The sequence below is a fragment of the Clarias gariepinus genome, chromosome 13, assembly GCF_024256425.1.
Source record: "Clarias gariepinus isolate MV-2021 ecotype Netherlands chromosome 13, CGAR_prim_01v2, whole genome shotgun sequence".
Classification (NCBI taxonomy): domain Eukaryota; kingdom Metazoa; phylum Chordata; class Actinopteri; order Siluriformes; family Clariidae; genus Clarias; species Clarias gariepinus.
The window spans coordinates 666321-691744 of NC_071112.1; the positions used below are offsets into that span (position 1 = coordinate 666321).

The window sequence follows — 25424 nt, forward strand, 5'->3', positions numbered from 1 at the left end:
TACAAATTACACTAAATAAATATTGTTTGTGGTGAAAAACTACAGGAAACGATTTTTATTATAAAATAAGCAATATAAAAATATACATGTTGTATATAAAAAATCTATAATTTATATATTTTCCCCTATACAACATTTTTTATATTGCTTATTTTATAATTAAATTTGTTTGTTATAATTTGTCATTTGTAAACCATAAACCTATGAATTTATGTTCTAAAATATTATTTGAAAGAGATTATGTAGGGGAGGCACTCCGTGGCAGGGGGGGCATTTTAGAGCATAACACCGGGTCAGTAGCGTACTGTATGTAGTGAGCGTAATAACATCAATGGATACATTTGTTAGATGGACCACAAAAAAGCAGGTGATTCAGCATCATCAGCCTAATCAACCAAAAATTCAGCCAAAAGGAAAACATGATGAAGTCTATGTTGCGCTTGGATTCATGGTGGGGATGGTGGGGGCAGAGGAGAGACCTTTGTGTGTTTTGGGTCTTAAACCGCTGGCAGCAGACAGCATGAGACCCAACAAAGTAGGAAGACACTTAGAGACAACACACCCCAGTCACGTTAATAAGCCACTCGACTTCTTTGAAAGAAAGCTCTAGATAAGTGACAAAGTAAGCCTGTTATAACAATTGCACGTGTATTTTATCTGTTTTGAACTTGGTTATTAGATCTATTGGTTTAGAAATTGATATTTCAATATTTGGCCATTTTCGTTATAATTTTGTTGACAAGTGGGGCTTGAAAATTCACCCACCCTCTTAAGTGGGGAATGACAGAAAATATTTGAGAACCACTGGTTTAAGTTAAACAGGAGATGTGTTTAAGTTCGTATGGAATCCAAGTAGTTATTGGAGCCTCAGGTAGACTTTCTTAGAATTCCAGTCCTGAACTATCAAGCAACTCCAGCCAAGTCAAGTCCTCAGAGAAACAGCTGTCAACACCAGGCGTTGCCAGGACCGTCTTCATGGTAGAGTGAAACCGTCCCCAGACAAGAGACACACAGGGCATCCATGCGACGAGATCCCCAACCAGAAGCGTGGCACCAGGATGGGTCAGACAGGTCTAGAGGGCAGAGGGAGTCTGGATCACTGGCAGCTCAGGAACAACATGTAACTGGCACTGTTTATACTGGTGCATTTCTCATTACTGCTGTTAAGTAAAAAAGGGAAAAAAAAATAAAGATTACTTTTTTTTTTTTTAGCTTAAAATGGAACAGTTCTTCAACCAGGACTTAAATCTGCACTGTGTCTCATGTGCATGAAGATAAGCATTGTAAACAGTATTTAATGAGCTTGCTAATACACCAAATAAGTGTTCTTTAGCTCTTAAAAAAATGTCAGTGACACACAAACAGTAGATCTGTGGTATCGATATCTATCATTTTGTTTTTGACTATCCTGATATCCTTAATTTTTAAAAAAAATTGAATTTATTGTAAATGTATGGCATTTTCTCCGGAGTGACTAACATTTATATCGTTATAAATCTGAGCAGTTGAGGTCCTTGCTCAAGGCAACAACAAAGTTGCTTTGTAATGCTGGGGTATGATTGTATGACCTTCTGAAACATAGTCCAACACCTTAACCACTGAGGTTTCATGCCCTCAAGTTAAGGCCATGTGGCTGAAACGATCTTCACATCTTCACCATACTATAGGTTTTATCACTGACCTCTACTGTATTGATTACCAATCATAACCAATACAATAAAACTCCACTACACAGTAGCATTAGTAATATAAACGAAATATTTCTAAACAGCGGTAAATTAACTTATAAATGAAAACTATTTAATTGTTTTATCATAATATTGAAGTCCAAATTCTCCGTGAAGATCATGTGAGTGAATTGCTGAATCGTGATTTAAACTTCTCCTCAGTAGAGTCTCCTGCATACTGAAGCACGCCAATGAGCTCAATAGAGTCACCAGCGGCCTTTAGTTTATACCAGTACATGTAGGGATAGCTGGCATCACCATGCCGACAGCTGAGGTTTACTTTTAGCTGCTCAGGTGAAATTAGCAGATCTGGTGGATGTTGAGAGAAGATATCACTGTTTTAATAAACAAAAGTAATGTGTAAATTTATTTAAAGACGTTAAATCCAATAAATTATTTTGATTAAAATTGATAATCAGGCTTACCTTTAATACAGATGATAATTATACATGAGATAATATTTTTAGTCATTTTGTTTTCTCCAGCGTTGCTGTATCCTCCAGTCTTTCCAGGCTGGAGTCATCTTTTAAACTTCCTGTATGTTATATTTTCATGAAAAGAAATAGTGACTCCACCTTCCATTCGATTATATATCCTCTGTGTCTCAGCCCAGCGATGCAAGAACGCGTCACGGGAGGGACTTTCAGTACAGTGGAACCTTGGATTACGAGCATAATTCATTCCCGCTAGCAGACTCATATTTCAAAATGCACAAATCAAAGCAAATTGTCCCATAAGAAATAATGAAAGCTAAAATGTTTCGTTTCAGAGCCCCAAAAAATAAATACATAAAAATAATTTATACAAAATATAAAGTAAAAGTAAAACAAATTAACTTGCACTTTACCTTTAAAAAAAGTACAAATAAATCCAGTCAGATAAGTGTTTCCATTTATGCGCTGTGTGTGTGTGTGTGTATGTGTGTGTGTGTGAAGACGATAGAGGGTGGGGGTTGGGGGGGATGTAAAGGAGTGTATAAAGAATGTGTGTGTGAAGAGGCACAGTGTCAAATTATGTGCCTGCACACACATAACGACAGGTTGAAACAGAGAGGGAGAGAGGAAATAGATCTTTTAACATGTGTTATATGAGCTACCCCTGGGGCCAGGGGTAGCTCAGTGGTTAAGGCGTTGGATTACGGTTCGGAAGATCCCAGGTTCAAACCCCACAACCACCAAGTTGCCACTGTTGGGCCCTTGAGCAAGGCCCTTAACCCTCAACTGCTCAAATGTGTAATGAGATAAAAATGTAAGTCGCTCTGGATAAGAGCGTCTGCCAAATGACTAAATGTAAATGTAAATGTAAACAGTACACACATGCTTAAAAACACAAAATAAAATGCGCTTTATGCACACACACATCATTACAGGGTTACAGTTAACAGTACACGCGTGAATGGATGATTATACCAGTAAGTTGATAATACCAGTAAGAGACGCGCAGTAAGAGACCCAGGAGGGGGAGACGATTACCCACAATTCCGCAGCACAAGAGAGAGAAAACCCGTTGGCTCAGTTGTGATCACATGACATCGGTATGTAAAAAAAAAAAAAAAGGGCATGCATGATACACGATACTCGGTACTTGTAAACCAAGACTCGCTCATTTTTCAATTCAAAATGTATTAAAAATCTTTGCTCGTCTTGCGGAACACTTGCAAACTGCATTACTCGCAATCTGAGGTTCCACTGTACACAGTTTAATGTATACAGCACTGTGGTACTCACTGCACAGAAATACAAAGCTGTAGTCTGCTGTCACAAACTGTGTTAAGAGATAACCTTCCCTCTCTGAGTCTTCTAAAATTGTGAACCATATTGATCAATTTGTGGCTTCTTTTAGTGGATTACAGCTTTGTGTTTAATACCATCATCCCCCACAAACTGATAGACAAACTAGTGGACCTGGGACTTCCATATTCCATCTGCATATGGATTAGTGGATTTCTGTGTTTGCAGTCAGAGGGCGGGATTGGGCCCACATCGCCGGCCATCAGCCTCAACACTGGGTCACCGCAGGGTTGTGTTTTAAGCCCCCTGCTCTACACCGTGTACACTCAGGACTGTACACTTGTCCAGCATAGTAACACCCTTGTCAAATTTGCAGATGACACAACAATAGTAGGGTTAATCTTTGGGGGGATGAATCTGCCTACATATATAAGGTGGAACGGCTAACAGCCTGGTGTGGAGAAAATTATCTGCTCCTTAACACCGCTAAGACCAAGGAGGTCATCATAGATGTAAGGAGGAATAAAATAATATTTCACTACTGTTCATTAGTGGGGACAATGTGGCAAGGGTTCCGTTCCCCCGCTTCTTGGGAGAACATGTTGAGGAGGATCTGAGCCGGGGGCAAACACCTCCAAGATGCTGAAAAAGGCCCAGCAGACACTGTAGAGAAAATGTTCAGGAAGAACAACATCTCCCAGAGACTGCTGGTGTCTTTTTATTGATGCTCCTTTGAGGGCATATGTGTGGGGTACAGCAGCTGCACTGTGGCCCAGAGAATGGCACTGCAGAGGGTCATCACAACTGCCCAGAAGATCGTTGGCTCCCCACAGCAACTTGGAAAACTTACACAGTTCCTGCTGCTGCAAACTAGCCAATAAAATTGTAAAGGACAATTCACACCTGTGACATCAACCATTAACAATCAAGAACCAGTAGATATAAAACCAGTTTTTATCCTATTGCAATAAGTGCACTGAATGCTGCCATAGAAAAGTGCAAATTGTATGCAATAAGAATCAATTATTTATGCATTATCTGGAATTAATAAAATTTATGTAATTAATGCAAAAAAAGTATCAATGTGAATCGTGAATATTTTCAAGGTTGAGTTTTTTTTTGCATTGAGGGATGGCACTTTTAATTTTGTTGTACTTGTGGAAATGACAATAAAGACTATTCTATTCTATTTTCAGCTTATTGAAGGCAAAAAACCTGATAAGCTTTACTGTACTGTAATAGAAACCATGCTGCTGTAGTGCTAAACACCATTGTGTGTAATGGGATATTGAGATTATTAAGTTATAAATATATATTTTTTGTGAGTAGCAGTAAACAAACTTATAAATGAAAATTGTTTAATTGATTTATATATGAAGTCCAAAATGTGAAGTGTATATTGTATAATGAGATTGCTGCAGTGATCTTTTGATCATTAACATGGTACCAGTTTTTATTAGTGACCCCTACTGTACACTTCCTATATCACATCCTATTACAGTTTGTACTAATCAGAGAACAGATCTTATTCACAGATGTGTGTGTGTGTGTGTGTGTGTGTGTGTGTGAAGGTTTTTGTTAAACAGAAAGGGAAGGTGTGTGGCTGTGCTTACTCGCAGCACAGAAATATACTGCACTGTCCTCAGAAGTTATACGGGATATGAGCAGAAACGTGTCCCCTGTAGCCTGTCCTGTAATGTTGAATTGTGATTTAAACTTGTCCTCAGGAGTAAATGCTGCACCCACAAGTGTTCCAATGAGCTCAATAGAGTCACTGAGAGTCTTTTGTTGATACCAGTACATGTAGGGATAGCTGGTATCACCATGCCGACAGCTGAGGTTTGCTTTGCTCTGCCCAGTTGAAATTATCCCAGTTGAACTCTGCCCAGTTGAAATTATCAGATGTTCTGGTTTTTGCTGGACGTTGAGAGAAGATATCACTGTTGCTATAAGGAAAAGTGATTTGCAAGTTTATTTTACAAGTTACAAGAGATAATTTTGGATACATTTTATAACCATGCTTACCTTTAATAATGGTAATAATTACACATGAAATAATATGTTTAACCATGTTGAGTATTCTCCAGTCTTTCCAGTCTGTAGTCGTGATTTGAACTTACTGTATGTTATAGTTTCATGATAGAATCAGTGACTCCGCCTTCCTTTTGATTTTATATCCTCTCTCTCTCTCTCTCTCTCTCTCTCTCTCTCAGTACAGTGACTCAGGACAGGATTTCAGTGCACAGTTTAGTGTATATATAGTATCGTGTTTTCAAATCCAGTCCTGGAGGGTCAGTGTCCAACACAGTTTGGCGATTCTTTTTTTTAAACACAGCTGATTTAACTAACCTGTTTATTACTAAGTTCAGTGGGTGTGTTTAGGTGTTAATGAATTACAAACTGTGATGGTCACTGGCCCTCCAGGACTGGATTTGGAGACCCTTGCTGTGGACCATCCATGCCTGCTAATGTTAAACCTTAGTTTCTCAGGGTTTGGTGATTTCAGAAAATAATCCCCACACTAATTTATTTTTCTTTGATAACCCTTCATCTCATTCCAAAGTCTATGGTTAAAGGCTTGCTATATTTTTAGTATATGAGGAGTTGATGAGTCTAGGTAATTTATTTACTGATTCTGATGCTATTTTCGATGAATTCTTAATGAAGTGTTCAATCCTCTATTGTTAGACTCTAAACCATTTTGGGTCCTAAAGTAACAGAAAATTGTAAAATTCCATATAAGAGAAAAATGCCTATGGACCCAAACATTCGGGCCATCCTGTATATTTTAATACAAATTTAGCACACTATATCACATCTTAATAATATAATGTAGGATGTTTTATAAAATCAGGAATTATAAATACAAATTATAATTACGTGAATCATTCCAACATCTTAACCGCTGAGCTACACTATCCCTGCCCTTCATGACTTCCCTTTAAGTGAATGCCATGTGCAATCTTTACCATACTGTACTACAGGTTATATCAGTGACCCCTACTGTACACTTCCTATATCACATCCTATTACAGTTTGTACTAATCAGAGAACAGATCTTATTTGCAGGTGTTTTATTGTGTAGGTTTTTGTTAAACAGTAAGGGAAGGTGTGTGGCTGTGCTTACTCGCAGCACAGAAATATACTGCACTGTCCTCAGAAGTTATAGGGGATATGAGCAGATACGCGTCTGCTTTAGAGTGTCCTGAAGTGTTGAATCGTGATTTAAACTTCTCCTCAGGAGTGAATTTTTCATAATGGAGCCTTCCAATAAACTCAATGGAGTCACCAAGTGTCTTCTGTTGATACCAGTACATGTAGGGATAGCTGTTATCACCATGCCGACATTTAAGTCTTGCTTCATTTTGCTCAAGCGTTGAGTAGATTAGTAGATGTTGTGGTGTTTGCTGGATGTCGAGAGAAGATATCACTGTTGCTATAAAAAAAAAAAGTGATGAGTATATTCATTATAGAAAGTTAAAACTATTGAGTAGTTTTAGTATTTATGCTTACCTTTAAGACTGATAAGAATTAAACTTGAGATAATAATCTTATCCATCTTGTCCAGTATTCTCCACACTTTCCAGACTGGAGTCATACCTTTACCTTACTGCATGTTGTCTTAAATGATCATATCTCAGTGACACTGCCTGCCTTTTGTATCACCTCCGGCTCTCAGTCCTGGTGCAAATGCATCATGATGGGACACAGAAGGTGTCATGTGACACAGGAGGAGTCTTCCGTGCACACTTAATGCCTATATAGTGCTGTAATACTGAACACCTATACAAAGTGCTGTAGTTTGCTGTCACAGACTGTGCAGAGAGATACTGTACAGTACAACAGAACTTCCTTCTCTGCATCTCCTGACATGTTGAACTCCTTTTTGTCTATTTGGGACTTTAAGAAAACTGTGCAATTCCCAAACCAGGCAGTGACACAGCTCATCAGGATGCTTTTTATAGTCAGTGCAGAGAATATGGTGAGGATGGGAGCTGGAAGATCTTTAATAGCCTTACGTGTTTAGCAAAGTCATGAGGCCAACTGTGGACTGAGCACATAGTGTGTGGTGGTGATGGAGAGGCCGATCCTGATCTGTACTGACGAGGGTCTCCCAGTCAGAGGGTATAGGTTTCAATGTCAGTGGGCAGTGTTCAGGCTCAGCAGGCTCAGTTAGAGGGAAATTGTGAAACAGATAAACGTGTGAGCCTTCCTACAGGGATAATGGGAAGGAATTGGAAATTGTTAATAAAAAAATTAAAAAAAGAATTAAAAACCAGGATATTTGAGTGATTCAGGTTTGTTGACGATCAAGTGATTGGTTGCTTTACATCCCAGTCCCCAGTGTTTCCATTTATTTATGATGTCATAGTTAGTCCCGCCGGAGTCCCTGCTTGTACTCTGGAGTAAATATACATTCACCTTATACATTGTGTAATGACCATACCTACTGTAACTGTTATCTCTCCTTTTCTCTCTCTCTCTCTCTCTCTACACACATGGCATTCTTTAGCTGCCAGTGATCCAGACCCCCTCTGCCCTCTGGTGCCCCCTACTGGTTGGAGATCTTGTCAGATGGATGCCCCGTGTGGTCCCCGTGTGGTCTGGGGACGTTTATCCCTTAGCACCGTCACCTCTTCAGGGACAATATGATTATTTTAACACATTTTCTCACACAATTTATACACATTTCTATACTTTTCTCTTGATTCTGTAAAGCTGCTTTGCAACCATGACCATAGTTAAAAGTTAAAGTTAATTAAATTGAATTGTATTGAATTGAACATGTTGGTGTATTGGGAAGGGTGCAACAATATGCTAAGTATTAAACACTTTAAAATGTAAGTAGTATTAATAATTAAATAATTTAATATGTAAAGTGACTTGTGATTGATAATAATTTAATTCAATTTCATATTTTGTTAGTGACCCCTACTGTACACTTCCTATATCACATCCTATTACAGTTTGTACTAATCAGAAAACAGATCTTATTCACAGGTGTGTGTGTGTGTGTGTGTGTGTGTGTGTGTGTGTGTGTGTGTGTGTGTGTGTGAAGGTTTTTGTTAAACAGAAAGGGAAGGTGTGTGGCTGTGCTTACTCGCAGCACAGAAATATACTGCACTGTCCTCAGAAGTTATACCTGATATGAGCAGGAACGCGTCCCCTGTAGAGTGTCCTGAAATGTTGAATCGTGATTTAAACTTGTCCTCAGGAGTGAATGATTTAATCATGAGCGTTCCAATAAGATCAATGGTGTCACTGAGAGTCTTTCGTTGATACCAGTACATGTAGTTATAGCTGGTATCACCATGATGGCATTTGATCCTTGCCTCACTTTTCTCAAGTCTTATTAGATGTGTTGGTGTTTGCTGGATGTCGAGAGAAGATATCACTGTTGCTATAAAGACAATTAATGTGTTTAACATTCACAAGAGTTAAAACCAAACTATAATATTAAGTTAATATAGAATTTTTGTATTTATGCTTACCTTGAAGACTGATAATAAATAAGCTTGAGATAATAATGTTAGCCATCTTGTCAAGTATCTCCACTCCTTCCAGGCTCTAATTATCTTTAACTTATTGTTTGTTTTATTTAAATGATAAAATCTCAGTGACGAAAGCCTGCGTGATGACTCTCTATCCTCCGGCTCGGTTCAGGTGCAGATACATCATGACGTGACACAGGAAGTTGTCATGTGACACAGGAGGAGGTTTCAGTGCACAGTTTAATGTGTGTATACAGCACTGTGGTACTCACTGCACAGAAATACAGAGCGCTGTAGTCTGATGTCACAGACTGTGTCGAGAGATAACCTTCCCTCTCTGACTCTTCTGACGTGTTGGACCCCTTCTTTTTGATTTGATGTGTGTTAAAGTTGAGAAAACCCATGAGCTCAAGACGTTGCAGGTTATTATGCTGGTACATTTCATCATCATTTTTGTCTTAGTGGCTGCAGGTGATGGATGTAATACTTAAAAGCATGCGGTTTATATGCTTGTGACGGTCTGTTTCCACCCCTTCATGTGTATGTATTGAAGATTTATTTACATTTTACATGAATTCTCACAAGCGACGATCACGTGGCTGCTGCAGGTGAAATGATCTTCAGCATGTTATGGGTTTTATTAGTGACCCCTACTGTACACTTCCTATATTACATCCTATTACAGTTTGTACTAATCAGAGAACAGATCTTATTCGCAGGTGTGTGTGTGTGTGTGTGAAGGTTTTTGTTAAACAGAAAGGGAAGGTGTGTGGCTGTGCTTAGTCACAGCACAGAAATATACTGCACTGTCCTCAGGAGGTATAGGGGATATGAGCAGAAACGCGTCTCCTGTAGCCTGTCCTGTAATGTTGAATTGTTTTTTAAACTTGTCCTCAGGAGTGAATGCTGTACCCCAAAGCCTTCCAATGAGCTCAATGGAGTCACCAGCTGCTTTCTGTTGATACCAGTACATTAAGGTATAGGTACTATCACCATGCCGGCAGCTGAGGTTTGCTTTGCTCTGCTCAGAACTTATTATTAGATGTTCTGGTGTTTGCTGGACGTTGAGGGAAGACGTCACTGTTGCTATAAAAAAACATTGATGTGTATAGTAATTATAAAAGGTAAAAGAAAAAACAAGCTTCTCTATTAAGTAAATTTGTTAATCATACTTACCTTGAAGACTGATAATAAGTAAGCTTGAGATAATAATGTAAGCCATCTTGTCGAGTATCTCCACTCCTTCCAGGCTCTAATTATGTTTAACCTATTGTATGTTTTATTTAAATGATAAAATCTCAGTGACAAAAGCCTGCGTGATGACTCTCTATCCTCTCTCTCTCAGTACAGGTGCAGATACATCATGACGTGACACAGGAAGTTGTCATGTGACACAGGAGGGGGTTTCAGTGCACAGTTTAGTGTGTATACAGCACTGTGGTACTCACTGCACAGAAATACACAGCGCTGTAGTCTGATGTCACAGACTGCGCTGTGAGATAACCTTCCCTCTCGGCGTCTCCTGACATGCTGAACCCCTTCTTTTCGACATTGGGCGTCTTAAAGTTGAGAAACCCGATTAACTCAAGGCTTTGCAGGTTATCATGCTGATACCAGTTGATTTTGTCATATTTTTTATCAAAGTGGCTGCAGGTGATATTTAATGAATTTCCAGGATGCAGAAATAAATTAGCAGGGAACTGTGACACAGTTAAACATGTGCAGGTCCCTGGAGGGATATAAGGAGAAAGACAATTAGGAAAAGTCGTTAATCATTTAAAAATAATGTTAAACATGTTAAAATGTTAAGTGACATTGTCACTTACCTATAAACCAGTATAGAAAACATGTTGCTGTAGCTCTAAACACCATGATGCACAGTGGCACATTGAGGTGTTTAAGTTGATCTGATTACTGTGTTATAAAAGAGTCTGGATAAAGTCAGGTGCCGCTTTATGGTATATGCACCACTTCTGCCCCCTAATGGACATTTTCTTCTGATGCTGTCACTACAACAGTATGTACTGTATGTCTCTACATTTATACATATAAATTATATCATGCTTATATATGCACCACAACTACATTTCTAACATTTTAAGGTTAATTAAGATGTAAAAAAAAAATTGCAACTAAACTAATTAAGAGCATGATATCCATTTCACTGTGTAACTATTCAACAACTTGGTCAAAATGCGACGATATCATTTGACAAATCATTTAATAGTGATTCAGTGTGAGCTTTTTGTTCCAGGAATACTGCACACTGTGTATTTGAGCTGCACAGTAATACACAGCACTGTCATTTGTTAACATGTTTTCCATGATCGGGAAGGTCTAGCTTGCTCCATCTCCATCCAGTTTAATTTCTCAATTCAAACCAGATTCTATATTTTTATTCTTTCTGTAGAGTTTCCAAGTAATTGCAGATCTCAGTCCCCAGACTGTTTGTACCAGACGATGACATTATAGCTCCGGTCACTATGAGATCATTCAATCCTCACGACATCATGCTTATCTATCAGCACATCATGGGGTTTTTGATGGACAGTGAAGCTTAATGACCTTCCTATTAAACCAACAAAATATAAAGTTTTGTTGGACTGAAGCTTTAAATGTATTGTTTTGTAACTACAGGAGTTAAAGATATTATATAATAGATATATTTGCTAATTATAGTGCCCTTTAAAATATTCTCATATCTTTCAGATGATGGCTCTGATCATGGCTCTGCATTTAGAAGTCAGGAGTAAGAGACCATTATATTTGTATTTTCAGTTATAAATTTATAATATACAGGAACAGGAAATGACATCATATGCTCACTGCTGTGACTTTTCTGTATCATGTGGCTGTGGTTTCATGCTTGGATTGCCATCAGCACCTGAGATGAGGTATTTGTTCGACATGGCCGATGTTTGCATTAACGTGCTCTTCTGACAGCGCAAAAGTACAATCCAGTATCCACATAAGTAAGATTCCTTATAGTTAATAAACATCCTTTGACTGCATCTCCGTCAACTTTAATTTTGTCTTTATAACCCGACTCAATACTGGGGAATGTGGAGTAAAGATTTCCCATCAGCTCAAACACCTGCTCAGAATGTTTGTACCAGAGGATGCGATCATACGTTGGCTCGTCATGTGAGCAGCTTATTTTAGCAGAATCCTCGGACATCTTCGTCATGTGTGATGGAGATTGATTAACATGAACAGCCGAGGCCAAACCTGTTAAAGGGAATCACCCAGACAGCATGCTGAATATTTACAATATTTCACAGCAGGTAAAATTATGCTCATGATCAATATGGTCTAAAAACAAGACACTACGCACCACTCAGAGCCAGGGAAAGAATTAAATCAATCATGTTGAAATTCTGTCTTCTTATGAGGCTTCAATGCAACAAGAATAGATGCAACATTAAAGGGGCCGTTTGAAAAGGGTGGGGATCATTTCGTCAGCCGTGATGCTGTAAACATGTGATCATGAAATTCATTACACGGTCTGTGTTTGAAGGTGGAGCACGGAGGCAAGGCGTTCCTGACTCATTCAGGGTGTACTGAGAAATCTTTCCACCTTGATAGTGTCCAAGCACTAGGGAGACACTGGGATAAGTGCATTAATGTAGCAGGAGATTATATGGAGAAATAAAGGGAGTTTTTACTCACTCAAGTGTGTTCCATTATTCTGCACAATCAAGTTTGTTTTTTTACTTTAACACCCATCATAAACATACAGTATACAGTACAGTACATACAAGTTGTCAGAGTTGCCCCCTAGTGGCAAACAACTGTAGCTGCTATGGACCCGTGTAATTTTTTCTTTGTTTACTTGTTTGTTTTTAATGTTTGGTGTTTTGTGACTTTTAACCTAAAATAGTTGCTCACCGTCTTGTGCTTCAGTTCCACAAGCATTTTTAACTTGGTTAACTGATCAGTATTATTAATTAAGCTCTGGATTTTTTACAGCCTTAGATGTTGTATCAGTAATTCTTACTGGCTTTACTAGTATACTTAAAATTAATTTGATTCCTGTTTATATTCTGTCTTTGTTTGTTTGTTTGTTTGTTTATTTGCATTAAATTGTCTACATTTGCTTTTACATGATGCAAGCAACTCCATTGACTTAACACAAATCTATAAATGTATCTAAATCCAAACCAATTTCTTAAATCTAAGTAGTCTGGTTGCAAAGTAACATCAATTTATTGTGACCCCAGTATATCAGACATTTAAAAGGTAAAGTTTTTATTAAATAAAGTACAGCAGCTCAGTGGTTGGCACTGTCGCCTTGCACCCACAGGGTCCGGGTTTGATTCCCACCTCAGGGTCTGTGTACATGGAGTTTGCATGTTCTCGCCGGGTTGGTGGGTTAGGGTTAGGGTTTCTACCTGCAGTCCAAAGACATGCAGATTGGGTTAATGGGTGTTCCCAAATTGCCCGTAGTGTGCGTAAATGAGCGTGAGTGTGTATGTGTATGCCCTGCTATGGATTGGCAGCCCGTACCACCTCGTATACAGAACAAAGTGGTATAGACGATGAATGTTGGCGCTTTGGTGTTTGGTGTGATATGAAATGTGGTTAAACAGGTGTGTGACTCTGAAGAAATAATTTAAGTCAGGTTTTTGTAATAAGCAGAGGAGGGTGTGTGACACTGTGCGTAAGAAGCTGCACAAAAGTACAGAGCGCTGTGTACCGATTGTCTTGCTTTGGGAATTTGTAGAGAAACTGAAGAGTCTCCATTTCCACTCAGATTAAAATTACCCTCATAATTTTTTTCATATTCTGCCTTGGTATAATAAACATATCCGATGAGTTTCAGACTGCTGTCTCCATGTGATTTTTGGTACCACAATATTGTTTTATAATTATTGATGCTGTGGTTGCAGTTCAGCATTACACTCTCATCAGGCCAACAAATCACATCAGCAGGGGTCTGATGAACATCTTTGCAAATCAAAGAACCTAGATGGAAAGAAAAGTGATGAATTTTAATATCTGTAATGTGTATCTAATCATATATAGGACTAAAATACATCATGCAATACATCCAATATTATAATAATGTATTATAATAAATGTTCAGTTTTAAACAGTTTTAAACAAAATGCAATATTACCTGAGAGACAGCTAACACAGATAATGAGTTTAAATGAAAATCCAATCATACTGAGTTAACTGGTTTTAAACCATTTATTTATTTATTTATTTTTAATCCAGATTTGCTTTCATGTAGAAAAAAATGTGACACATGATCAGACCTTATATTGTCAGTAAGGAGACAGGATATGACATCCTTAAACTGATGAACAGTATGACCACGCCCATTACTCTGAAATTATTGCTCTTTTAAAAATAAAATAGGAAAGGACTAATGAAAACACACAGTACAGAAAGTAATCGATATAAAGATGTTTCAGTCTGATAAACACTGACTTAAGGCACCAACTGAGGTTATTTATGAACAAATATAAATGTCAAAAGCCTGATAGAGCTTTCAATATATAAAGCTACAAAACCTACAAAACAGCTGTAGAGTAAAAAGACATTTTTAATCTTCTAATAATTTAAAATGACAAGAATAGATCAGTTTTAGATCTATGTGTGCGTGAACTGAATATTTAAAGTTAAATATTCTAGTTAAAATAAATATTTTATTCTCATACAGATTTTTAAGAAAAAAAATATTGTATGCAAATTGTGTTTAGTGTGTTTGGATGTTCAGACTAGCGAATTTTTAATGAATAGCTAAATAAAAAATAAAATTGACAGGGAATTATGTGCAATATTAGATACTGTATCATACTGTAATGATGATCATGGTAGGGAGGGTGAGAAATTATCTTAAATAATGAAGAAAATCCTGCTTTATTGATAACATAGTAAAATACTAAAATAATTTTAATGATGTGTTTAGTGAGGGTGTATTAGGCTATAAAGTTGATTATAGTCTGGATGACTGAGAATCTTCAAAGATACTGTCACGTCTTATTTTTGTACATACTGTAAAAAGATGATATACAGACTCATTTGTTGATATTGATTGTTTAAACCTCCAGCAGATGATGGTAATATTTTCTCCTTAGTTGCTTTTTCATTTTTTGCTTGTCACATTTACAGATACATATCTAGGGGATTACCACTTCTGTCCATTTGGCCTGTGATACGGAGCAGTGAACAGTGAAGGAGTTTGCTCAAGGAAAGACTTGAACCGGCAACCTTCTGATCAGCACTTTATCTTACTCACTCACTGCTTTGTCCTGTATATACAGTAGGTTCTCAGCATATTCCAGGAAACATAGTACACAAGGTGGGGTACACCCTGGACAGGATGGCAATTCATCTCAGGGCACACACATAGACACACTCACACACTACAGGCAATTTGGAAATTCCAATTAGTGGAAGGAAACCGGAGTACCCAGAAAAATCCACCAAGCACAGGGAGAACATGCACACAGATCCGAAGCAGGAAGTGTAAGGCAACAGTGCTAACCATCACCACGCCACCGTGCCGTCTGCATCTATATTAGAAAGTATTTATTTAAGTGCTTAATCGAAAGAATTAAAACCGTGTTTAGCATCAACTAAAAAGAGATAAAGTGTCAGACTAACAAGAGCTGTAATCGTATCAGACTCCTGGGGTTGAAGGAGAATAAACTAACTGATCTAAAGGGCCAGGGGTAACTCAGTGGTTAAGAAGATATGGTTCGGAAGATCCCAGGTTCAAACCCCACAACCACCAAGTTGCCACTGTTGGGCCCTTGAGCGTGGCCCTTAACCCTCAACTGCTCAGATGTGTAATGAGATAAAACTGTAAGTCGCTCTGGATAAGAGTGTCTGCCAAATGCCTAAATGTAAATCTCCATATGTTTGGAATGAAGGAAATGACTTCACATGTTACTCTACTGACAGAATGATTTATTGATGTGAGTATTGTGTTCGCTGACATATGATGTGGTTAGGCAGGTGTATGAGGCTGTACAGTTTATTAGAGACAGCTAGGTTTTTGTTTTAAGGAGAGGAAGTGTGTGACACCGTGTGTAAGAAGCTGCACAGAAGTAATGAGCGCTGTGCAGAGTTTGGGTCGCTTTGGGAATTTGTAGAGAAACTGAAGACTCTCCGTTTCCACTTAGGTTGAAGTTTCCTTTAAAGTTCTCCTCGATCTTTTTTGTGCTGATATACATGGCATATCCGATGAGTTTCAGGCTCGTGTCTCCACGTGTTCTCAAATACCACAGTACAGTGTCATAGTTTTTAATGCTGTGTTTGCAGGTTAGAGTTACGCTCTCATTAGGAGAACAAATCACATCCGCAGGACTTTGATCAACATTTTTGCTAAACAAGGAACCTACAAAAAAAAAATAATAATAATTAAATAAATAAAAGGATTTAATTATTTTGTAAATTTTTTTATGCATCGTTTTAGATTACATATGGACACTAATATTACCTGACAGGCAGCTCACACAAATAATGAGTTTAAATGAAAAACTAATCATATTTATTTATTCCCTAGAGTCATAAATAAATCTGCTCTACAGGTTATCAAATAGACAATATGACATTTGGCCAGCGCTCATACTGTGAGCGGATAGACAGGACATGATGTCATTATACTGATATATGTTATGCCACACCCACATTTAAGCTCAATTAGAAAACACATCGCTAAAGAGTCACTAAAGAGATAAAATACTGGATTATGAAAGAAAGTATATGACACTTTGTGAATCTGAAAAAAAGAAAAAAAAAAAAATTTAAGATCTAATCTAAACCTAAATGGTTGTATGACCTTATTTTCTATTGTGGCCATTATGAAGTAAAAGAATTTTCATCAAGTGTTGAAACCAAAAACAAAAATATTTCTGGTTAGTTTCAGACTGGTTTCTGCCTCCACACTGTTGTATTGTAGCTTGAGATGTCGCGGCTGCAGGTGAAATATACATTCACTTCACACAAGCATAACATATGATTTAAGCAAGGTTCACTAACTCCTCAGATTCTACTGTAAATATAATGTGCTTCATATTAAAATCAGGTGAATGTATAAAACTACAGCACCACCTAGGGGCCAAATGAATATCTACACATTCTCACCTGTTTTTGTTCAGTGCTGTAGTGAGTTTGTACCACAGTGTTGACTCACGGCGCAGAGATACAGAGCGCTGTCTCCTGGACCCAAACTCTTCACCGTTAAAGTTCCTCTCTCAGCTACAGTCTTTACTGCTTCATATTTGTCTTTACTGAATTTCCCATAATCTGGTTCAACACCAACCTCCGTGAACACGATGAGTGTGATTCCGTCCCCTGGAATCTGTTTAAACCAGTACATCTGTCTGTATCTAATATCTTTATTGTGACTGCACTTAATTGCTACAGAGTTCCCTTGAGAACCATAGATCCTATCAGGCTCCTGGAGAACATCACTTCCAACCACTTGACCTGTGAGATAGATTGAATTAATACAGTACATTATAAGTGCAGAGCAAATTAAAGTTACAGCAGTGTATTTGTGGATGTGAAGTCTTACCAGTAAAAAGCCAAAGTGCCAGAATAAGGAGATTTGTGATCATGTTAATCTCCTGCTCTTAAAGAAAGACACAGTGACCTGATCTGAACTCATCTGACAATAGGAGGAGGATAAACTGAACTGATCTTCACTAGGAAAAAGGAAATGACATCACAGATTGTTGATCTTCTGACAACTTTATTTTTTAATACATTTACTGTATTTGACAGACACCCTTATCTAGAGCAATTTACATTTTATCTTATTTAACATATGAACAATTGAAGGTTAAGGGCCTCGCTCTGTGGCCCAACAGTGGCAACCTGGTGGTGGTGGTGGTGAGGTTTAAACTTGCAACCTTCTGATTAGCACTCCAATGCCTTAACCACTGGGCTAACCCTACCCCCTCAATAATAATATTTTAATATTGGAATAGTATTAGTAGTTTGGTATTTCGAGTGTCTTGTGATGTGGTTAAACAGGTGTTTGAGGCTGGAGAATGTTGCTATGGGAATTTGTAGAGACACTGATGACTCTATTTCTGGTCATGGTAAAGTTTCCATTAAAATGTTGCTTATATTTTGAATTGCTGAAAATACATATCTGATAAATTGTAGACTGGTGTCTCCATGTGTTTTCTGATCCCACTGTATTATGTTATAATTCGGGATGCTGTGGTTGCTGGTAAGAGTTACACTGTTTTCAGGCAAACATAACACATTAACATGGGTCTGATGAACATCTTCGCAAAAATGTGTTAAATCTGCTCTTAAGAGCATTTTTTATAGATTTAACCTCATTTGAAAATTAACTACATTACAACACATCATTGTACAGCAAATCATGCACATCTATTGTGATAAATATTTGGTATAACGCATTCTTCAAGGACTTATTTCAACGCGTGATAATACCTGAGAGGCAGCTCACACAGATGATGAGTTTAAAAATCCAAGCATATTATGGTTAAACTGGTGTAAGTAAGAATTAACGTTCATTTGATTCAAACCTGTGCCATAGTTAATTAATTTATAAAAATAAATGGGATAACTTATATCATACAGTGGTTTATTCATTTCAGTAATAAAAATAATAATAATATTAAAAATAATAATACATAAATATGCATTTGCAGTCGTGCCAAAACATCTGAAATGGGTTTTGTTTGGGAATATGACTGAATTATTGTCTTTCTTTTGGTCAATTTCACACCAATCAGTTGTTTTCGAGAATACCGGACATTTTATCTCTATTTAAAAGGTCAAAGCTGTCTGCACTGGCCCTGTGAATGATGGTCAATGTGGTCGATGAAAATTTGAAAACCACTATTGTATGTGTTATTTTAGTCAAATTGTGTATCTCTCTAAATTGTGACTTGTTAAAGATCTGACACACTGAAAAAGTATTCAAAACAAAAACCCTGGTAATTCCAAAGGTTTTACAATTTAGTGTTATGTTTTAAACATTTATTGGAAATTAGTCATTTCCCTAAACATCTCTGATGGATACCTTAAATGTAACTGACTGAGGGGCTTCATACTGTATATGACGGATCACGCTGCATCCGCAAAGCCACCAGCATTGTGGCTGATCGGACACACCCCTCTCACACACACTTTACACTCCTGCCATCTGGAAAAAGGTACCGAAGCATTCGGGCACACACATCCAGGCTGTGCAACAGCTTTTTTCCACAAGCCATCCGTCTCCTCAACAAAAAGGGACTGGACTGATAAACACAAACACACTCACACACACACAAACACAAACATTATCACACAGCTTAACTCAACTACCTCAAAATATTGAGACTGGACTGACTAATCAACACAAGTGCAGACACACTGACCTACACCACCAAATTATCGTACACACCAACCTGTAAATGCTTCACTGTTTTTAACAATCTTTTTGCACAATGATCATTACTGGACTACATTTTTGCACTAATTCCTCAAATCTTGCTGCTGTTTTAAGGAATGTTTACGTTTACCCACTACCTCAACACCATATTTTATGTTCTGTTATGTCGTGGTTGCGCACTGTCACTTTGTTGTTGCTCTTGTTTGCACATTTGCACGTGCACTTTATGTTGTCTGTAAAAATGTTACTTAGCTAGTTAGTTTTTGTTAATTTATGTTGTAATTTATGTTAGATCTCTCTGTCCTGTCTCTGCTAGCCAGTTAACTAGGCCTCTTGGTTAGCTAGTTTAGTGTCTCTGTTAATTTATGTTGTAAGTTTATGTTGCATGTAGCACCTTGGTCCTGGAGGAACGTTGTTTCGTTTCACTGTGTACTAACTGTATATGGTTGTAATGACAATAAAGCCTACTTGAACTTGAACTTGAACTTGAACTTGAACTTGACCTTGGTTTTGTATTTTATCTGTCAGACTAATTGAATCTACAGCGCCATCTAGAGTCCAAATCAATATCCACAGCATCTATCAGGTGTTTCAGTTTTTGTTCAGTGCTGTAGTGAGTTTGTACCACAGTGTTGACTCACAGCACAGAGATACAGAGCGCTGTCTCCTGGATCCAAATTCTTCACTGTTAGAGATCCGCTCTCAACTACCGTCTTTACCGCTTCATATTTGTCTTTACTGAATTTCCCATAATCCGATTCAACACCAACCTGTGTAAAAACAAGGAGTGTCATTCTCTCCCCTGGAAGCTGTTTAAACCAGTACATCTGTCTATGGTTGATATCTTTATTGTGACTGCAGTTCATTTCTACAGAGTTCCCTGGAGAACCCCAGATCTTATCAGGCTCCTGGAGAACACCACTTCCATCCACTCGACCTGAGAGGGAGACATAGGACGACCTGTGATTGGAGCAAGTGCTGACACAAGTTAAATATTAAAAGGTGTGTTTGTAGACATGAAGCCTTACCAGAAAAAAGCCAAAGTGCCAGAGTGAGGAGAAATGCAATCATGTTGGACTCCTGCTCCTGAAGGTGTACACAGTGACCTGAACTAAACTCATCTGACAGAGGGAGGTGGGTGAAGAAAATTTAACTCCCGCCCTTTATGACAAAAGAAATGTCATCAAATGTTGTAGCTTCACCACTTTATTTTAGAATTGCAATATTGTCAACAGCTTGGTGGTTATTGTAACTCCATCCATCCATCCATCCATCCATTTAGGAACCTCTGTTGTCCAAACAGGGACCTTAAAGACCATGGTGATCACTGTATTTATGCCTATCTTGTATGAAAATTGCACACTACAGGCATTTTAGGAATACTTATTAGAATAATCTGCATGTCTTTGGTCTGTAAGAGGAAACCGGAGAACCCTAATGAAACCCACCAAGAACAGGGAGAACATGCAAACTGCATGTACACAGACCTGATGTGGGAATTAAACTCGGGATCTGGAGGTGCAAGGCGACAGTGCTAACCACTTAGCCACCGTGCCTTATTGTAACCCGTGATGTAGTTAAACAGGTGTATGAGGCTGTGGAGTTGATTATGTTCTCCTGATTCTAAAGATGTACACAGTGACCCGAGCTGAACTCATCTGAGATCTTCTTTTCTGTATAATAACTCAAATGATGTCATTTTTTTTTCATTGTACTGATAATTCTGTGGTTAGTGTGACTTGTGATGTGCTTAAGCAGGTGTATGAGGCTGTACAGTTTATTAGAGACAGGTTTTTGTTTTAAGGAGAGGACGTGTGTGACACTGTGTGTAATAAGCTGCGCAGAAGTACAGAGCGCTGTGCAGAGTTTGGGTCGCGTTGGGAATTTGTAGAGGAACTGATGATTTTCCTTCTCCACTCACTATAAATTTACCTTTATAATCTTTCTCATATTCTGCCTTGCTATAATAAACATATCCGATGAGTTTCAGTTCTGTGTCTCCGTGTGTTTTTTGATACCACAATATTGTGTTATAGCTCGGGATGCTGTGTGTACAGGTCAGATTTACACTGTCGCCAGGAAAACACAGCACATTAGCAGGACTTTGATGAACCTCCTTGCAAATCAGAACACCTAGAAAAAAAGTGGTAGATTAATAAAGCATATATTTATGTATTAATGAAGACAGAATGGTGACATACTGTGTGTATTATATATACATATTAACAGTATTACCTGAGAGGACGCACACACTGATGATGAATATATAACAAAATCTAATCATATTAACTGATTTTAGCTGGAGAATTGTGAACAACACTGGTAGTGGTGGTGGAGGATGTGATGTGATGTGATGTGATGTGATGTCTATGACAAAGCAGTGATCACACCCACAGTTTTGAAATGGTTTAAACGTCATATAGAAGCTCATTACATTAGTTATAAATAGATCTTCTATTAATGATGCATTTTCTTATGAGCTAAAAGCTGAACATTGTATTCCAATTTACTGTGTAAAGCTGTCAAGTTAAATTAAATTGGTAAATAACATTTAAATGAAATTTAGCAACATTATCAAATTACTTATCAGAAATCAAGATAAGTCAGTAAATAAGTATTTTTTTGCATATCCTTTTTTTAAGAGCAAAATGTATATAAGTAATTTATTCCTATTCAGTTTAATTTATATATGTACAGTATTTTTAGTACAGCCTGGCTTTTTGAAAGCAAAATATTGGTTTCATAAAAAAGTGAAAGACCTCACACACTGCTTTACCATGAGAAAAAATATCTAAAGCAATAAGTTAGAAGTAATATCACTAGCCAACATGAGAAATAACACCTAACATCCTCCATCTACTTAAATAAATGAATTAAACTGGAGCATCACATAAAGTAAAGACCAGATAATTATCCACACATTTGTGTTTAGAGTGGATACATTAATGTATAACCATAGGATAGATTAGTTTGCGGTCTGGAAATTCAAAGCACTGGCAGATGAAGAAGAAAAAAAAAACACATAAAAAAAGGTTTTTCAGCTTACACAATATACACAATAAGTAAAAAAAAAAAAAAAAAAAAAAAAAATATATATATATATATATATATATATAATATATATATATATATATATATATATATATATATATATATATATATATATATATTATATATATATATATATATATATATTATATATATATATATATATATATATATGTAGATGTTTGGAAAAAAATAAGAATATACCTCACTGCCTGATAAGAATATTATAATGAAGTCATAATATTTCTATTGATTATAGAAAAACATACAGAAGACATTTAAACATATAATTTGTTGACTTAATACTTGGCTAATGTTAGTAGTTTGCTTTTCCTTGTGACTTGTGATGTGGTTAAAACAGGTGTATGATGCCAACAGTTTATTAAAGAAAGGTTTTTGTTTTTGAGAGAGGACGTGTGTGACACTGTGTGTAATAAGCTGCACAGAAATACAGAGCGCTGTGCAGTCCTTGTTCTGCTTTGGAAATTTGTAGAGACACTGAAGACTCTCCGTCTCCACTTACTGTAAAACTTCCTTTATAATCTTTCTCTATTTCTATAGTACTAGTGTATCTTACATATCCGATGAGTTTCAGATTGGTGTCTCCTGGTGTCCTCTGATACCACAATATTGTATTATAGCTCGGGATGGCGTGCTTGCAGGTTAGAGTTACATTCTCTTTGGGCAAACACAGCACATCAGCAGGACTTTGATGAACATCTTTACAAATTAAAAATCCTAGAGTGGAAAAAAAGTAGGATTATTTTTTTTCAATGAAAATAAAATAAATTGTAATTAACATTATATACATTATACAATATACATATTACATTTTTAATTGTTTGTATCAATGCTGTTATTACCTGAGAGACAGCATACAGAGATTATAATTTTAAAAGGTAATCTAATCATACTGATTTATTATTAGGAGCAGTAAAACAGATTAAAAATCTAAATTTGATGCATATCAGTGAAATGAGACACACGATCAGACCTTCCAGTTTAAGTGAGGAGCGAGGATGTGACATCATTACATTGGTGTACACTATAATCACACCTACTGGTCTGAAATGTTGGTATTCTGTTACAAAGAATAAAGGGGAAACTACCGAGCGAAACCGTTGTACGAGTTATCAAGTGGGTCGTTACCATTTTATCCATAGTATATCATCCAGTAGAGAGAGAGACAATGACTTGTTGTATTGGTTATTATAATGTTTTTTTAATACTTTCTACTGGAAATTAATACACACTTAACAAACGGGATTATACAGTACTGTATGCTAACATTTACTGATCACTTTAACTGACATCGCTTAGTGGTTATGTTTTGTGATTATGATCAGAAGGTTGTGTATTATAATTATAGGACTGCACTGAATAAGGCTCTTTTTTTAAACAGTTTATATGTAGGATGGAGTTTTATTGTGCAAAAATTCTAAGATGCTTCACTTCAATTATTAACACTACAACACCATCTACAGGTAAGTGTTATACACTGCTTGGTGCTGAGTCAAACAGCACCCAATCTGTGCAAATTAAAGATATATATGATATTACAATAATTATAACCATAATATAATACATCATCTAAAGACATGATCCTGTCACCAGTTTACTTACATATAAAGTAATATGTTGCCATGTGAGCATACATCACTATCATAAAGCCCTTGTAATACAGTATGTGCCTTATAACCTTATAATAACCTTATAATAATCACAGGCCAAAGAAGAGTAGGTTTGTAGTGTAGCACAAAAAAATAAAAATAAATAAATAAATTCACACCACAGGCTGTTCTGCAATTGGTAAATCCAAATTTTTATACAATTAAAACATTGCCAGATAATACAGTATCAATAAAAAAATGGTTTTTGCTTTGTGGATCCAATATTTCATTTCCCCCTAGCTTGCATGTCTCATGTTTCTCAGGTTCTCTGACTTCTTTCACCACCACCACCCTAAATTTAAGTTTTTTAAAGTCAGTTTTTCTATAAAAAGATCTATCTTTTTAGACGAACAAAACGCCTCGCTGCTTGATGAGATTTTTTGAATGTGAATGTTATGTTCCTTTTGAATCATGAAAAAAACAAAGAGCATCTTAAATTGTCATCACACTGGCAGTTATTTAATACTGGAACATAATGTCAGCAGATTGCTGTTGTGTATGACTTATGATGTGGGTAAACAGGTGTGTGGGCTTGTGTCATTGACTAACAGCAGCTTTTTGTATGAAGGAGAGCACAAGTGTGACACTGTGCATTAAACGCTGCACAGAAGTACAGAGCGCTGTGCAGTCCTCGTCTTGCTTTAGGAATCTTTAGAGTAGATGAAGACTCTCCATCTCCATCCACTGTAAAATTACCATCATAATCTTTTTCAACTTTTTTAGTATTGCGATAATAAACGTATGCAATAAGTTTTAGGCTGGAGTCGCTGTGTGTTCTCTGGTACCACAATATTGTGTCATAGTTCTGGATGCTGTGGCTACAGGTAAGAGTTACATTCGCTTCAGCCGAACACAGAACATCAGCAGGACTTTGATGGACATCATTGCAAAAGAAAAAACCTGGATTGAAAATACAGGGTTAAATATCAATTCATCCTATTTATATCTTTATCATATTATATGGAAATGAAAAAAAAATGCAGTACCTTATCAATAACTAATATTTTTTTATATTTATTTTAAAGTAATATTTTGTATACACATATCAACTCTAATCTTACCTGAGAGGCAGCTCACACAGATAATGAGTTTAACTGGAAATCTGATCATATTGATTTATTTAAATTAGTGAAAATAAAAAGGAAATGTTCTACACCTGCTCCACATCAGTAAATTATGACACATGATAAGACCTTTAAAATGTGAGTGAGGAGACGTGATGTCATTACACAGATAAACACTATGATCACACCCATTACACTAAAATTATAGACTTACTTAAATGAAACTGCAGCTCCATCTAAAGATCAGATGAATGAATTTCAGGACACCACCATTTTATAACAGGGTTTCATCTCAGACTCCACCGATTTATACCAGAC

At 36.9% G+C, this 25424-nt stretch overlaps 3 gene segments (V, D, J or C); all 3 read right to left on the reverse strand.

Annotated features, from left to right (window-relative positions):
• Positions 1-1845: 1845 nt before the first annotated feature.
• LOC128535691 (Ig heavy chain V region 102-like) lies at positions 1846-7110 on the reverse strand. The segment is given in 4 exon segments: positions 1846-2036; positions 5885-5902; positions 6585-6893; positions 6971-7110. Coding segments are annotated over 4 exon segments (603 nt in total).
• Positions 7111-17059: 9949 nt separating this feature from the next.
• LOC128535692 (T cell receptor beta variable 19-like) lies at positions 17060-17566 on the reverse strand. The segment is given in 2 exon segments: positions 17060-17394; positions 17483-17566. Coding segments are annotated over 2 exon segments (378 nt in total).
• A 2360-nt stretch (positions 17567-19926) lies between these two features.
• Positions 19927-20473, reverse strand: LOC128535693 (T cell receptor beta variable 29-1-like). The segment is given in 2 exon segments: positions 19927-20261; positions 20353-20473. Coding segments are annotated over 2 exon segments (378 nt in total).
• Positions 20474-25424: the final 4951 nt, after the last annotated feature.